We start from the raw sequence: 14,607 nt of genomic DNA, 5'->3' as shown, positions 1-14,607 counted from the left end.
CAGGGGATTCTCACCCCCTGCTCAAGTCCTTGCAACACCCCCATACTGCCCTGAAAGAAACCGCGGAGGGACACCTGCCTTTGAGCGATCAGCTCCCTCGTTATCTCTCAATTGCCTATTACTCCCGACCCAGCCACAATTCTTTCCCCTAGTCCACCAGATTCCACCCACTTGACTGTGTTGCCCTCTCCTCTGCCTTCTCCAGTGTTCCGCTCCATCCCGACTGCCAATGCCTGGCAGCTTTTACTTATAAAGGGCAGCGATACTGCTGGACTCTTCTGCCACAAGGGTTGAGCGATTCTCCCACCTATTTTTCACAGATCCTGCAGAGGGACCTTGCTGAGATCACTTTCCCCTCTGGCTCTGCTCTCATTCAGTGTGGAGATGATTTGCTTCTGTGCAGCCCGTCCCTCGAGGCAGGCAGAGCAGACTCGCTTCCACTTCTCGTTGCCCCAGCCAAAAAAGGGCACAAGGTGTCCAACTCGTTTAGCCAAAAGTCAGGTATTTGGGGCAGGATCTCTCAGCAGGCAGCCGTCAGCTCTCTGATGACAGAATCCAGGCGACCCTTTCTGCCCCTAGACCTACTACCCCTTCGCAAATCCCTTCTTTCTTAGGCATGGCTGCTATTGTAGGCAATGGATTCCTCACTTTTCTCAACTCACCAAACCGCTCAAGAAGCTTACTCGAAATGCCACCCCACTCCCATTCCTTGGGGCCCCCAGCAAGGCACTGCTTTCGCCTCCTTGAAACAAGCATTGGCGTCTGCTCCTGCTTTGGGTTTACCTGATTATTCCCGGCCTTTCACTTTGTTCTGTCATGCAAAGGAAGGATGTGCTGTGGGTGTGCTGGTTCAGAGCCATGGTGAGAAATGCCGCCCTCTTGCCGATCACGGTACCTATCTTGATTCTGTGGCTGCTTCTTTCTCTCCTCGCCTTTCTGCAGTTGCAGCTGCAGCACGAATTTTAGAGCCAGCAGAGCCTTTGGTTTTACAATGTCCCTTAACGTTGGCAGTTCCTCACTCAGTGTCTGTGTTGCTCCTGAAAGGAAAAACTCAGCACCGTTCCAATGCTCGTCCTGTTAAATATGAACGGCTCCTTTTTGCCTCTCCTAACATTTCAGAGGTTCATTGTGCTTCTTTAAATCCCCCTACATGGCTCCCCGCACCACTCGAGGGGGAGCCGCGTGATTGCTTGAAAGTTGTTCAGGCTGTCACGTCTCCTCCACCTGATCTCTCTGGAACCCCCTGGGACAATCCTGACTTTATACTGTATACAGATGGTTCTTGCGTTTATAATCCTACTGGTACCTCAGTAGCAGGCTCTGCACTTTGTACTGTTTATGATGTTGTGGAATCTGCTCCTCTGCCTTCTGTCTCGTCTGCACAGGTGGCAGAGCTCGTAGCTCTCCCTCGCGCCTGTCGTATCGCAGCAGGGGTTTCTGCCGCTGTCTGTACTGACTCCTGGTGCGCTTTTGGTGGAGTTCATGATTTGGGCAGGCGATGGAAACAGCGAGGTTCTCTCACCTCCTCTGGACACGCTATAAAGAAAGGCCCTTATGTCGCTGCTCTCCTAGATGCTGTACTTTTACTGTCTGCTCTGGCTGTTGTTAAGTGCACAGCTCATTCTGCTTCCTCTGAGGAAGCTGCAATAGGGAATGATACGGCCCATCGGGCTGCCAGGGCAGCTGCCCTATGTCCTCCTCGGACTGAAGCATTGTACCCCTCCCTTCCGATGCCATCTCCCACGCCCTCCCTGTCGGAACCGGCCCTCCTGCAAGACCAAGCCCCTGAATCGGGAAATCGGGAGTGGAGATTGGCAGGGTGCACCTTGCACCCAGACCACTTGTGGCGCAGCTTTGACGGCCGCATTGTTGCCCCAGTGGTCCTGTTACCTCACCTGGCTTCCGTGCTCCATGGGTTGTCGCACGTTAGCAAAGGGGGGATGGTAGCAACTCTAACACAAAACTGGTTTGCTCACAAATTCTCCCAAGTAGCCCAAGAGTACGGTCTGGCTTTCCCTGTCGGCCAAGCCCACAACGTGGGCAAACCTGTACAGACAGTTCCGGCACCCAGACCCCCGCCTTTGGGGCCGTTCCTGAATTTGCAGATGGACTTCGTTCAATTGCCTCAACGTAAATCCTTTGAATATGTGCTGGTTATTGTTTGTTTGTTCTCAGGGTGGGTAGAAGCCGATCCACGCAGGAAAGCTGATGCCATCACAGTAGCTAAAAATCTTCTAAATCACCTCATCCCATCCTGGCGAATACCCCTTGTGATCTCCCGTGATGGCGGTACTCACTTCACTGGGCAAGTCATTCAGAACGTGGCAAAGTACCGCTCCATCCGACAGGCGCTACCCTGTCTGCCACACCCGGAGAGCGCGGGAGCAGTGGAAAGACGAAATGGGATTGTAAAGAATCAACTCACCAAAATACGTGAGGACTCTGGTTTAACTTCGGTAGAAGCTTCTCCCGATTGCCCTAATGAATACGAGAGCCGCTCCTAACCGAAAACCTGGGCTGAGTCCAAATGAGATGGTGTGTGGTCGGCCTATGAGACAGCTGAGCAGCCCAGAGATTGACCAGGCTGACATCACACTTGTCAAAGGAAGCACAGTTAGGTAGTGTCAGGAACTGATGAGTTGTGTGCAGTCCTGTCATTCACAGGTCAAGGACGCTTTCCTGGAGGCCCCGACTGAGCCGTGCCATAAACTGCAACCAGGAGACTGGGTCTGTGTCAAGGTCCACCAGCGTAAGACGGCCCTGGAACCCAGGTAGAAGGGCCCCTACCAAGTCCTTTTGACCACCCATACCGCTGTGAAGTGCAAGGTACTGCCCACCTGGATCCACACCTCCCACTGCAAACCAGTTCCAGCTCCTGCAGAGGTTAGTCCTGAAGAGGAGCCCCACAGACCTGGTACCAGCCATCCAGGTCCAGAAGCAGACGAGGATCAGCGCAGGCCTGGTACCAGCAATCCAGGTCCAGAAGCAGACGAACCTGAGGGACCAAGACTATGGTATCAAGGACGACCCAGGAAAAGACAGGTGAAGAAAGCTACCAAGTCCTGAAGAACAGCCAGATGGGGCTGGCCAAACAAATCCTGCTGAACTTATGTTTAGTTTTGTTTTTAATACCTAGTAGCTATAGACGATGTGGCTTAAATATGGTTCATTAAAAGCATAAACCAAGTTTCCCTAGAATTTAATACGTCAGATTGTTGAATATGTTCTCATAGTTCTGTACATTCAGAAGGAGGGGTCCCAATGATTCCAGCCCTACTAAATAACACTCAGATGAATGGCACATGGTTTGATGAATTGGGTCAGAATGGCACACGGTATGATAAAGAGTTTAACGGCCTAGGGCATGTCTACCTGGCCATAACCTCAGTTGGAGAATACTGCTGGACATGCAGTGGCACAGGAGCCCACAGAATCATGGAGCTGGAAGGGACCTCAGGAGGTGATCTAGTCCAGCCCCCTCTTTCAAGCAAGATCAACCCCCACTAAGTCATCCCAGCCAGGACCTTGTCCAGCCAGGACTTAAAAACCTCAAGGGATGGGGAATCCACCACCTCTCTAGGCAACGCATTCCAGTGCTTCACCACACACCTGGTGAAGTAGTTTTTCCTAATATCTAACCTACACCTCTCCCTCTTCACCTTCAGACCATTACTCCTTGTTCTGCCATCTGACACCACTGAGAACAGTTTCTCACCCTCCTCTTTAGAGCTCCCCTTCAGGAAGTTGAAGGCTGCTATTAAATCACTTCTAAGTCTTCTCTACTGTAAACTGAACAAGCCCAAATCCCTCAGTCTCTCCTCATAGGTCTTGTGCTCCAGCCCCTTAATCATTTTTGTTGCCCTTCGCTGAACCTGCTCCAGCGAATCCACATCCTTTTTATACTGGGGGACACAAAACTGGACACAATATTCCAGATGTGGCCTCACCAGTGCCAAATAAAGAGGCTTAGATTACTTAGAGATTTAGATTACTTCTCTAAATCTCAGAGTGGGGAAAAGCAAGTGTGAGATAAGCACTGTCCAAAATGGGGTTTGGTATAAAATTAACACCTGGGAAAAAAATAAAGGCATCTTTGGGTACTACATGCAGTGGATGATGAAACACCAATGTGATAAAGCCTTAACAGCTAAGGTCAGCCATTATTTGAAATGTGGCTGAAGAGCATATAAACTCTGTCTATACACTGGAGTGGAACCTGCTACACTGGGGCAGCCTTCCCAGCCATTTGGGTAGTAGACCATCTTCACGGTGGACGGGTCTGAAACTACCGAGAGAGAACAAGTGAAACGTATTGGGGAGTCACGACCCCAGGTTTGGGTGTGGCCTTTGCGCTGAAGGAAATCTGGAGGAAGCTTTCGAGAAAGTAGCCAATGCTACAACCAAAGCCCTCCCAGCCATCGATAAGCAATTAGGAGAAGTTAGGCAAATGTTCCTCCAAAACCGAATGGCCCAAGATTACATCCTAGGGAGTAAGGGCGGGGTTTGTGCCGTGGTGGGAAAGGAATGCTGTGTGTATATTACAGACACCGGCAATAAAGTAGAGGAAGATGCCTCAGAAATTGAAAAGGCTGTGATGAGCCTGAAGCAGGAGGAAAGTTGGACCCTCGGGTTGATTGGGAAGTTGGACTGGACATGTGGGAACTTAATTTTGCAAGGAATAGCATTAGTATTAGCAATAATCCTTTGTGCTTATTTTTGTTTCTTGCAAATCAAATGTTGTATTTCCTGTGCTCTAAAAGGAGCCGAACAGGCTCTTACCAGCAGGAAAGTGGAGCTAATGATTTTAAGGCATGATGAGCAAAGGAAAGAACAAGAGGTGTATGTAAATACTTTAAGGAACATGTATCTATGAAATGGTTTCTGAGTTAGCCTTTTTAAGGCTAAAAGAGGGGAGTTGTGGAAACCATCTTGTACAGAAGCCATTTCACATCCCTTACTTCTGCATGCACAGAAGAGCCTGTACTTTCCTTGACCTGTTTGGGAATGGCGGGAGGCTCTATGGAATGCGTTAACGGACTGTTTGGAGTCAAGATTCCAGTTCCCCAGTACCTGTGTCTCTTTGCTGATAACACTTTCTCTTGGAGAAGTGATTTAAATTGCCTTTGACACTGGGCTTTCGTGTGAGGGTATAAAATACAAGCATGAGCTGCATCAAGCAGCCTTGCTGGACTTGGTTTGACTAGTATCCAGTTTGGCTCATCTGTTGCCTTATTGAATTCAATAAAGCTGAATGTGAGCCACCTAAACACAGAGAAGTCTTGTACTTCAACAGGCTCCTCAAGGAAGTCATTTTGAGGCACTTGGAGGAGGGAAGAGTGATCAGAAATAGTCAGCATGGATTCATAAAGGGCAAGTCATGCCTGACCAACCTGATTAGTTTCTACGATGAGAAAACTGGCTTTGTGGATAAGGGAAAATCAATGGATGTGATTTATCTTGATTTTAGCAAAGCTTTTGATATGGGCTTCCGCAATATTCTTGTCATCAAATTAAGGAATGTGGATTGGATAAATGGACGGTAAGATGGATAGAAAGCGGGCCAGAAGGTCGGGTCCAGTGGGTAGTGATCAACGGCTTGATGTCAGGATGGCGGTCGGTTTCAAGTGGAGTTCCCCAAGGTTCGGTTCTGGGTCTGTTCTGTTCAACAAATTTATCAATAACCTGGATGAGGGGCTGGACTGCACCCTCAGCAAATTTGCGGATGACACTAAGTGAGGGGGAGAGGTAGATAGGCTGGAGGGTAGGGACAGGGTCCACAGTGACTTAGATAAACTGGAAGACTGGGCCACAAGAAATCTGATGAGGTTCAATAAGGACAAGTCAGAGTCCTGCACTTGGGCCGGAAGAATCCCAAGCATTGTTACAGGCTGGGGTCAGACTGGCTTAGTAGTAGCTCTGCAGAGAAGGACCTGGGAGTTGTTGTGGATGAGAAGCTGGACATGAGTCAACACTGTGCTCCTGTAGCCAAGAAGGCGAATGGCATCAAGACGAGCCTTGCCAGTAGATCCAGAGAAGTGATTATTCCTCTTTATTTGGCTTTGGTGAGGCCACATCTGGAGTACTGTGTCCTGTTCTGGGCCCCAAAATAAAGGAAGGACATGGACACACTGGAGAGGGTCCAGCAAAGGTTGACCAAAATAATTAGGGGGCTGGAGCATATGACCTATGAAGAAAGGTTGAGGCAGTTGGGTCTGTTTAGTCTGCAGAAGAGAAGACTGAGGGGGGACTTGATAACAGCCTTCAACTTACTGAAGGGAGGTTGCAAAGAGGCTGGAGAAAGGCTGTTCCCCATGGTCACCTATGGCAGAACACGGATCAATGGTCTTAAGTTGCGGTTGGGAAGGTCCAGGTTGAACATTAGGAAAAACTTTTTCACTAGGAGGGTGCTGAAGCATTGGAATCGTCTACGCAGGGAAGTAGTGGAGTCTCCATCCCTGGAGGTGTTTGAGTCTCGGCTCAACAGAGCCCTGGCTGGGCTGATCTGATGGGTTTGGTCCTGCCTTGGACAGGGGGCTGGACTTGATATCTTTTTAGGTCTCTTCCAGCACTATTGTTCTATGATTCTATGACCACACAGAAAACAGACAACCACCACACAAGAAAGGGGTTGGCTGGGGATGCACCCTCAGCCCCACCGAGGACTGTCCCAGCTGTGAGCATCCCACCTCCAGATGCCCTTGGGGACAGCTGCAGCTCCCTCCCCTCTAAGTTTGTACAGGGACATGGTTGGCTGTTCCCCTCCACCAGGGAGTGAGGAGAAAGTGCACATTTGCTGCATTCCTCTCTGGCTGGGCAGTACAGCGGACCGGTGACCCTGGCACTGCCCCAGGTGGGGGACATACACCGGTCCCCTGGGTGTACCTGCTGGAGCTGCAGCAGCCAAGTAGAGATGGATCTCATTTGGGCCCAAAGCTGCTGTGGTGACAGTGGGCTAGGACAATGGTCTCTCTCCAGAGTCCCATGCACTGACCCCTCCTCTCCAGACACACCTAGAGCAACAACTCAAGTGAAGCATTTTCAATTTATTTAATTAAAAAAAAAGACAACAAAAATTCATCAAGTTGAGGTTCTGAACAAACTCCAGCGTGTCCAGTTCTTTTATAAAGGAGCAGAGGTTAATGTAGGAAGGAGTAGACTTTATTTTAGTTCCTTGAATGGCTCCATAACACCACACCCTTGAGGAATGAGAAGCAGTATGTTAGTTAATGTGGTTCTCACTGACTTTTTTTGCCCAGTGGCCCAGCTTCAAAAATAGTGACAAAGAGAGTTACCGGATTTCTCTCCTGTGTGAATTCTCTGATGATCAATAATGTCCAAGCAGCCACTGAAGGTTACCCATGTGAGTGCAGTCATTGGGTTTCTCTCTTCTGTGAGCTCTCTGATGATTGACAAGGCGCGAGTGTTCCCGAAACTTGTCCCACACACAGAACAGCTGAAAGGTTCCTCTCTGCTCTGGGTTCTCTGATCTGTAAGATGTGAGAGCTGACAAAAGCTTTTCCCACAGTCAGATCAGCTGAAAGGTTTCTCTCCAGTGTGGGTTCTCTGATGACGAATAAGATTTGAGAGCTGACAAAAGCTTTTCCCACAGTTGGAGCAGGTGAAGGATTTCTGTCCTGTGTGGGTTCTCCTATGTTTCACAAGGTTTGACCTCTGTGTGAACCTTTTCCCACAGTCACAGCAGCTATAAGGTCTCTCTCCTGTGTGGATTCTGCAATGACTTTTTAGACTTGAGGAGCATGAGAAGCTTCTCCCACAGTCAGAGCAGTGGAAGGGTTTCTCTCCAGTGTGGGTTCTCTGATGATATATAAGATCTGAGCGCCGACAAAAGCTTTTCCCACAAACAGAGCAGTTGAAGGGTTTCTCTCCTGTGTGGATTCTGTGATGAGCAACAAGGTTTGACTTCTCACCAAAGCTTTCCCCACACTCAGAGCAGATGAAGGGTTTCTCTCCTGTGTGGCTTCTCCTATGATTAACAAGGTTTGACCTATTTCTGAACCTTTTGCCACAGTCAGGGCAGTTATAAGGTCTCTCCTCTGTGTGGATTCTGCAGTGACTTTTAAGGCTTGAGTGCCATAAGAAGCTTTTCCCACAGTCAGAGCAGCGGAAGGGTTTGTCCCCGGTGTGGGTTTTCTGATGCTGAACAAGATATGAGTGTTGACTGAAACTTTTCCCGCAATCAGAGCAGAGAAAGGGTTTTCCCCGGGTGTGGATTCTCACATGTTGATCAAGGCCAGAAACATCACTGAAGCATCTCCCGCACTCAGAGCAGCTGAAGGGTTTCTCCTCTCTGTGGATACTCTGATGTGTGACCAGGTTTGCACTCCTGCCGAAGCTTTTCCCACAGGCAGTGCAGTGATAGGGTTTCTCTCGTCTGTGAATCATCTGATGAGTGAGAAGGTTTGAGTGTTGCCGAAAGCTTTTCCCACAGTCAGAGCAGCTGAAGGGTCTCTCTCCTGTGTGGATTCTCTGATGAGCAACAAGGCTTGGCCTCCGACGAAAGCTCTTCCCACACTCAGAGCAGTGGAAGGGTTTCTCTCCTGTGTGGGTTCTCCTATGATTAACAAGGTGTGACCTGTGTCTGAACCTTTTCCCACAGTCAGAGCAGTTATAAGGTCTCTCTCCTGTGTGGATTCTGCAATGACTTTTAAGACTTGAGGAGCATGAGAAGCTTTTCCCGCAGTCAGAGCAGTGGAAGGGTTTCTCTCCAGTGTGGGTTCTCTGGTGATCAATAAGACCTGAGCGCAGCTGGAAGCTTCTCCCACAGTCAGGGCAGATATTGGGCTTCTCTCCTGTGCGGATGCTACAATGACTGTTAAGACTGAAGCTTTTCCCACAGGTTTTCTGTTGTTCGCTCTCTTTAGTGTTTTTCACGCTTCTGCTTCCATGGCTGGAGTTATCCTGCCCCTCCCCTGCATGGTTTCCCTGCTGCCTTTCTGGGCTACACTGACTCTCACAGGTCTCTCTGTGCTCAGGACTCTGACAAACACGACCTTCAGAGCTTCCCAGGAACATCCCACAGGAGGCCACTTGCTCTGGTTCTTCCAGCTGAAGATTCTCCTCATCATTCTTGAGCAGCATCACCTCACCTGCTGGGACACAGAGAGAACCAGACAGTGTCACTCTGTGCACTGAGCTGAAAGAAAAACTCAGAAAGGGAACAGAAAAGGGGGAACGCAGCCAACAGCTGATGGAAAGATTGAAATAACGTGAACTGAGCTCCTCCTCCGTCTTCACAACCCTTCCCCAGAGGAGGGACCCCAGCCCTGCTCCCACCCTCTGGCTGGAGCTGATGACAGGCTGAAGGGTCAGACAGTCTGGATGAAAAGGCCCAAGTGACATCTCGGACAACACGGAAATCGGTTTCTGAGTCACTTTAGCTCACTGCTCACCTGTGTGTGGGGCGCTGATGATCTCCCCTTTCTCAGCGCCCTGGAGATCTGGGACCCACAGCGCCTCCCCTCGCTCCACCCAGGAGATCACATCAGCTTTGGGAAATCCTGCTGCACTCACAAGGGTACAACTCAGCCTCCCTTCTTGACCTGCTCCATCCCCCACATCCCAGGGCAGGACAGGGCCACTCAACTCAAACAAGACACTCGATTTGGGTTTGTTATTGTGCATAAAACTAACACAGCTACGCCCAATGCCTGGCACCAGGCAGGCCCCGAATTTAGCCACGTGGAGCGGGAATCCATCAAACCTATAAGAAAATCTGCACAGATACAGACACCATCTTCCTCGCCAAGTGCAAATGGATGGACGTCCCACCGAACGGACTGAAGGTGAAACACTCACTGCAACTGACACACTGCAGGGACTGTGTCGAGAGATTGGTCACACACTCCTACAGACCTGAGGAACCACCTGTTCAGCTTCCTGTGCAGCAAACAGGGAAACATCACAAGGAGCTCTCAAGTCTGGAGCTTCTCCTTAAAACCAGCCTCCCACACAAACACCCGTGTGGCTGGACTTTACTGAAAGGAGACAGGAGAGTTACAACGCCCGCTGCTCTTCTCTACAGGACTGTAAACTCTCTCACCTCCTACTTGCCATTTGGGGCCACAGTAGTGGTACCCGTAACTCACCCAGCAACATTGTCAATCTATCCAACCACACACTCAGCCCGGCAGAGGAGTCTGTCCTACCTCAGGGACTCTCTTTGTGCCCCACCAGCCCCACAACATGACACAGTTCTGTGGGGATCTGGAACCCTGCCCCAGTTTTGCCAGGAATACTTTCAACAAGACTCTGAACAGCCCTACAGGCACCATCACACCTAGAGTACAAGAAGAAGAATTCTGCATGGAATCCTTCCTGGCAATCAAAACGACAGACTGGATCTATACCTAGAGCGCTTCCGCTTCTGTGCGCAGGCAGAAATTGTGGCAAAGTGACACTGCTTGTCCCAGGACCTCAGCCGTGCGGAATGCAATGTCACCCACAGCCTCAGAAACAGCTCTGGCGCTGTCATCCAAGAGGCTGGCAAAGGAGCTGCTGTTGTCATCATGAATAGGTCAGACCATGAAAAGGAGACTCCCAGGCAGCTCTCCAATACCACCTTCTACAGGCTACTGTCCTCTGATCCCCCTGAGCAGCACACACAGAAACTGCACCGTCTGCTCAAGACACTCCTGACAAAAGCGCAGGAACAGATCTGCACAGACACACCCCCAGAGCCCCAAGATCCATAAAATCTAGACATTCTGGAGGCACCATCAGCTCAGGCATTGGCACTCGCACTGCAGCCTTGTCCAGCTATGGGGACTCTCTACTCAGACCGTATGTTTCCAGCACTCCGAGCTATCTTTGAAACACCACCGCCTTCCTCAGGAAACTGCTGTGCACTGGTGATCTTCCTGAAAACACCATCCTGGTCACCATGGATGTCGAGATCCCTTAAACAAAAATACCCACGTGAAGATGGACTTCAAGCTGTTGGGAACAGTATCCCTGATGATGCCACAGCACAAGTGGTGGCGGAGCTTTGTGACTTTGTCCTCACCCACAAGTACTTCAGATTTGAGGACAATTTATACCTTCAAATTAGTGGGACTGCAATGGGCACCTGCGTGGCCCCACACTGTGCCAACATGTTTATGGCTGACCTGGAACAACGTCCTCAGCTCTCGACCCCTGGCGCCCTCCTCTACTTGAGTTACACTGATGACATCATCACCATCATCATCTGGACCCATGAGAAAGAGGCTCTTGAAGAGTTCTCAGTGATTTCGACAGTTTCCACACCACCATCAACCTCAGCCTGGAACGGTCCACACAAGAGATCCACTTCCTGGACACTCCTGTGCACATAAGCGATGGTCAGATCAACACAACCCTCTACCAGAAACCCCAGCACCGCTATGCGACCTCCGTGCCTCCAGCTCCCATCCAGGGCACATCACACGATCCACTGTTTACAGCCAAGCCCTAAAGGTACAACACGTTTGCTCCAATCCCTCAGACAGAGACAAACACCTTCAAGACCTTTACCAGGCTCTCCTGAAACTACAATACCCACCTAAGGAAGTGAAGATACAGATTGACAGAGCCAGATGTGTACCCAGAAGTCACCTGCTACAAGACAGGCCCAGCAAAGAAAACAACAGAACACCAGTGGCCATGAGCTTCAGCCCCCAACTAAAGCCTCTCCAGTGCAACATCCATGACCTACAACCCATCCTGGACAATGATCCCTCACTCTCAAAGACCTTTGGGAGGCAGGGCTGTTCTTGCCTGTGGCCAGCCCGCCAACCTTAAACAAATTCTCACCAGCAAGTATAGACCACAACACTGTAAAACACAAACCAAACCTTTCGACAAACCTCAGCGCCAACTCTACCCACCAATGACACCACCACACCTGCTAAACCGGGGTTGTAGTTCAATCCTTGACGAGGCTATTTAGCAATTGGGGAAATAGATGCCACAGACAGTGCTTGGTCCTGCCAAGAGGGCAGGGGACTGGACTTAGATAACCTCTCGAGGTCCCTTCCAGTTCTAGGAGATGTGTATCTCCACTTATATTTTCATTTTATTTGAACTAGCGGGGCTTATTCACCTGCACATCTAAACTCGACAGTCTCGACGTAAAAGAATAAATGGATGCAAATAAGATATCAGGAATGGTAACATACAAAACCTCCCGGGATGCTCAGGAGCAGATTTAAAAGTAGCCATCCTGCAACACACAAATGTCAAGAGCAGACCTCAAACAGCAACTGCAGAGCTGCAGTTCACTTGCAAATGTGACACCATCCATTTAGGATTGAACAAACACCAGGACCAGTTGGCCAAGTTCAAAAGCAGTTTCTCTGCTCCGGCTGTTCACACCGCCACATCAGCTGCTGGAAGTGGGCCACATCCTCCATGACTGAATTGCTTTCATTAACTCCGGCCTTCTTCTTGAGTCGGACTCCCTCCTTTTCTTGTGCCTGTATATTTTTACTGGACTCTGGAATTTCCACGTGGTGCATGTGGTGAATTGGGCCTTTGCCCACAAAAGCTGATGCTCCAGAAAATCAGTTTATCTGTAAGGTGCCACAGGACTTCTGTGTTTTTGCTCGACTCAAAACGTGAGCTCTGTGAGGGCTGGCAGGGCCGAAACCGAGGCCCCAGGCAGGGCTCAGACTGCAGCTGCCACATGGCAGGTCACTCGAACTTGGAGAGAAAGGCTCTGGCAGAGCTCTGGCTCCACAAGGGCTCTGTCCACAAAGCTCCTGGCTGGGGCCTGGTTCCTCCGGCTCTTTGGCTCTGATGCGCTGCTTGAATCAGCAGGAGGCAGAGGAAGTTGTCTGAGCAGGGAGGCGAGTCCCGGGCTGGCTGCTTCAGATCCTGTCCAGGCTCCTGCTCTGCGACCCCTGCCGGCCTGTGGCTGCGTAGGCCCTACCAGCAACTCACAAGAGCTGCTGTTCCTGCAGCCGGCCATGGCGGTGTTTGGCTGTGCTGCTCTCTGTGGGAAGTGGTTTTTGGTGCAGCTGGGCTCCCACTCAACTGCCTCAGTTCTACTCTGCCAGCAGCAGCTTCTCTGCATGGTTTAACACTTTCCTCCTGCATCACGGGCTTGCTACTGACTCACGTTCCAGCCACACCAGGTGCTGTTTCCCTTGGTGCAGGAAGATGACTGGCAGAAGTGCGGCTGGAGGGTGTTAGTTACAGCCCCGGTCTCCGTCTCCCCCCCAACCTCCTGCTGAGATTCTAGCTGTGCTTTTGCCTTCACAGTTTTACTCCTCACTGCCCAGGTTTGGCCCCACTCGGTGTCCCATGACCTAACTGGGCACCTCCCAACCTTCTTCAAAACCCCCCAATATCGATGAAGGCCGAGGACGCTGGATGAGGTGTGTTATGAGACCTACGGGGAGTGACATTGCATCCAAACTGGGGCACATGTTACTCATAACTAGTTTGTCCTGTGTTTGGTTCCCACCAGTGACTCCCGAGAAAGCAATCTACTGTACATGGGAGAGCTGGTGCGTCCGTCTGGGAGTTTGTGTTTCATTATTCAAGAACTCCCCCTGAACGGTAAGAGACAGCAGGGGTGCAGCATGCTGGCCCCAGGGGTACCCTGCAGACATGAAGAGCAGCCGGACCCAGCCCCACAGCTCTGGTACCCACCATTCCTGCCAGTGCCCCTCCACTCACACCTCCAGACAAGGCAGATGGTGGGAAGCACATGGAGACCTGGGCTGTGGGAAGAGCAGCATCACTGCCATGTCCCTGAACCTGCTTCCCCTGCGAGGGGCTGTGGAGGGGACAGTCTCTCACAGGGGACCCAGTGATTCCTGGGGCTCACACTCCTGACACTGGGGACAGGGACAGGGAGGGACCCTGAACCAAAGCCAAACCAGCCTGTGACACCCCCGGGGACAGGACTCCTCACCCAGCCAGCGCAGGGTCTGGTAGTTCTCCTGCATCACCTCCCTGTAGAGGGCTCTCTGCCCCGGGGCCAGCAGCCCCCATTCCTCCTGGGAGAAACACACAGCCACCTCCTCCAAGGTCACCGGCTCCGCCACCGCCATGTCCTCGCTCTGTCTCTGCAGGTCTGGGGCTGCTCTGGAGCCAGACATGGGGGCTCTGCACCTGGTAGGGGAAAAGCGCAATGGAGACACTTCAGATGGGGCTGGAAGCCGCTCCGCATCCCCCGGCTCCCCACACGCGCTCCCTGGGGCACACGTGCTGCACACGCACATTTGGGGAAACGCTCGAGTCTCACAGAACCACCTCGCACAAGTCAGATCCCAAATCCGTCCTCGTTTCTCTCCGGACGCGGCCTGAGCCCCAGCACTGCTGCGCACTGGAGTGTGTCCCACGGAAACGTCACGTGGTTAGTGACACACCACGGGGACAAGCCCGGAGGAAGGGAGCAGCTGAAGGGACAATGAGGGTCACTGAACTGCACCGCGGGGGAGCACAGGCACCGTGCGACGAGCGCCCGGCCCCACTGGGGAACCAGCAGGGGGGGGACACAAGCCCACCCAGAGCTCTCGGATCCCCTGCGGGGTGGGGGGGTGCAATGGACTCAGGGCCCCAAATCACTGAGGGGGACAAGGGAGAAGAAAACCAGGGGGGGGGCAGAGGCCCTGGGGCGAA

The 14,607-nt window shown here is 51.4% G+C and overlaps 1 protein-coding gene across 1 annotated transcript; it reads right to left on the bottom strand.

Moving 5' to 3' along the window:
* Nucleotides 1-7,067: 7,067 nt before the first annotated feature.
* Nucleotides 7,068-13,998, bottom strand: LOC142024819 (uncharacterized). The gene is made up of 2 exons (XM_075017077.1): nucleotides 13,898-13,998; nucleotides 7,068-9,110 (listed from the first exon to the last, which is right to left on the bottom strand). The coding sequence occupies exons 1-2, from the start codon at nucleotides 13,929-13,931 to the stop codon at nucleotides 7,531-7,533; spliced, it is 1,614 nt and encodes a 537-aa protein (XP_074873178.1). The 5' UTR covers nucleotides 13,932-13,998; the 3' UTR covers nucleotides 7,068-7,530.
* Between the last annotated feature and the right edge of the window lie 609 nt (nucleotides 13,999-14,607).

Source organism: Carettochelys insculpta, chromosome 22, assembly GCF_033958435.1.
Source record: "Carettochelys insculpta isolate YL-2023 chromosome 22, ASM3395843v1, whole genome shotgun sequence".
Classification (NCBI taxonomy): Eukaryota; Metazoa; Chordata; order Testudines; family Carettochelyidae; genus Carettochelys; species Carettochelys insculpta.
The sequence above is the reverse complement of the archived record's forward strand: the minus strand, read 5'-3'. Positions and strand labels throughout refer to the sequence as shown.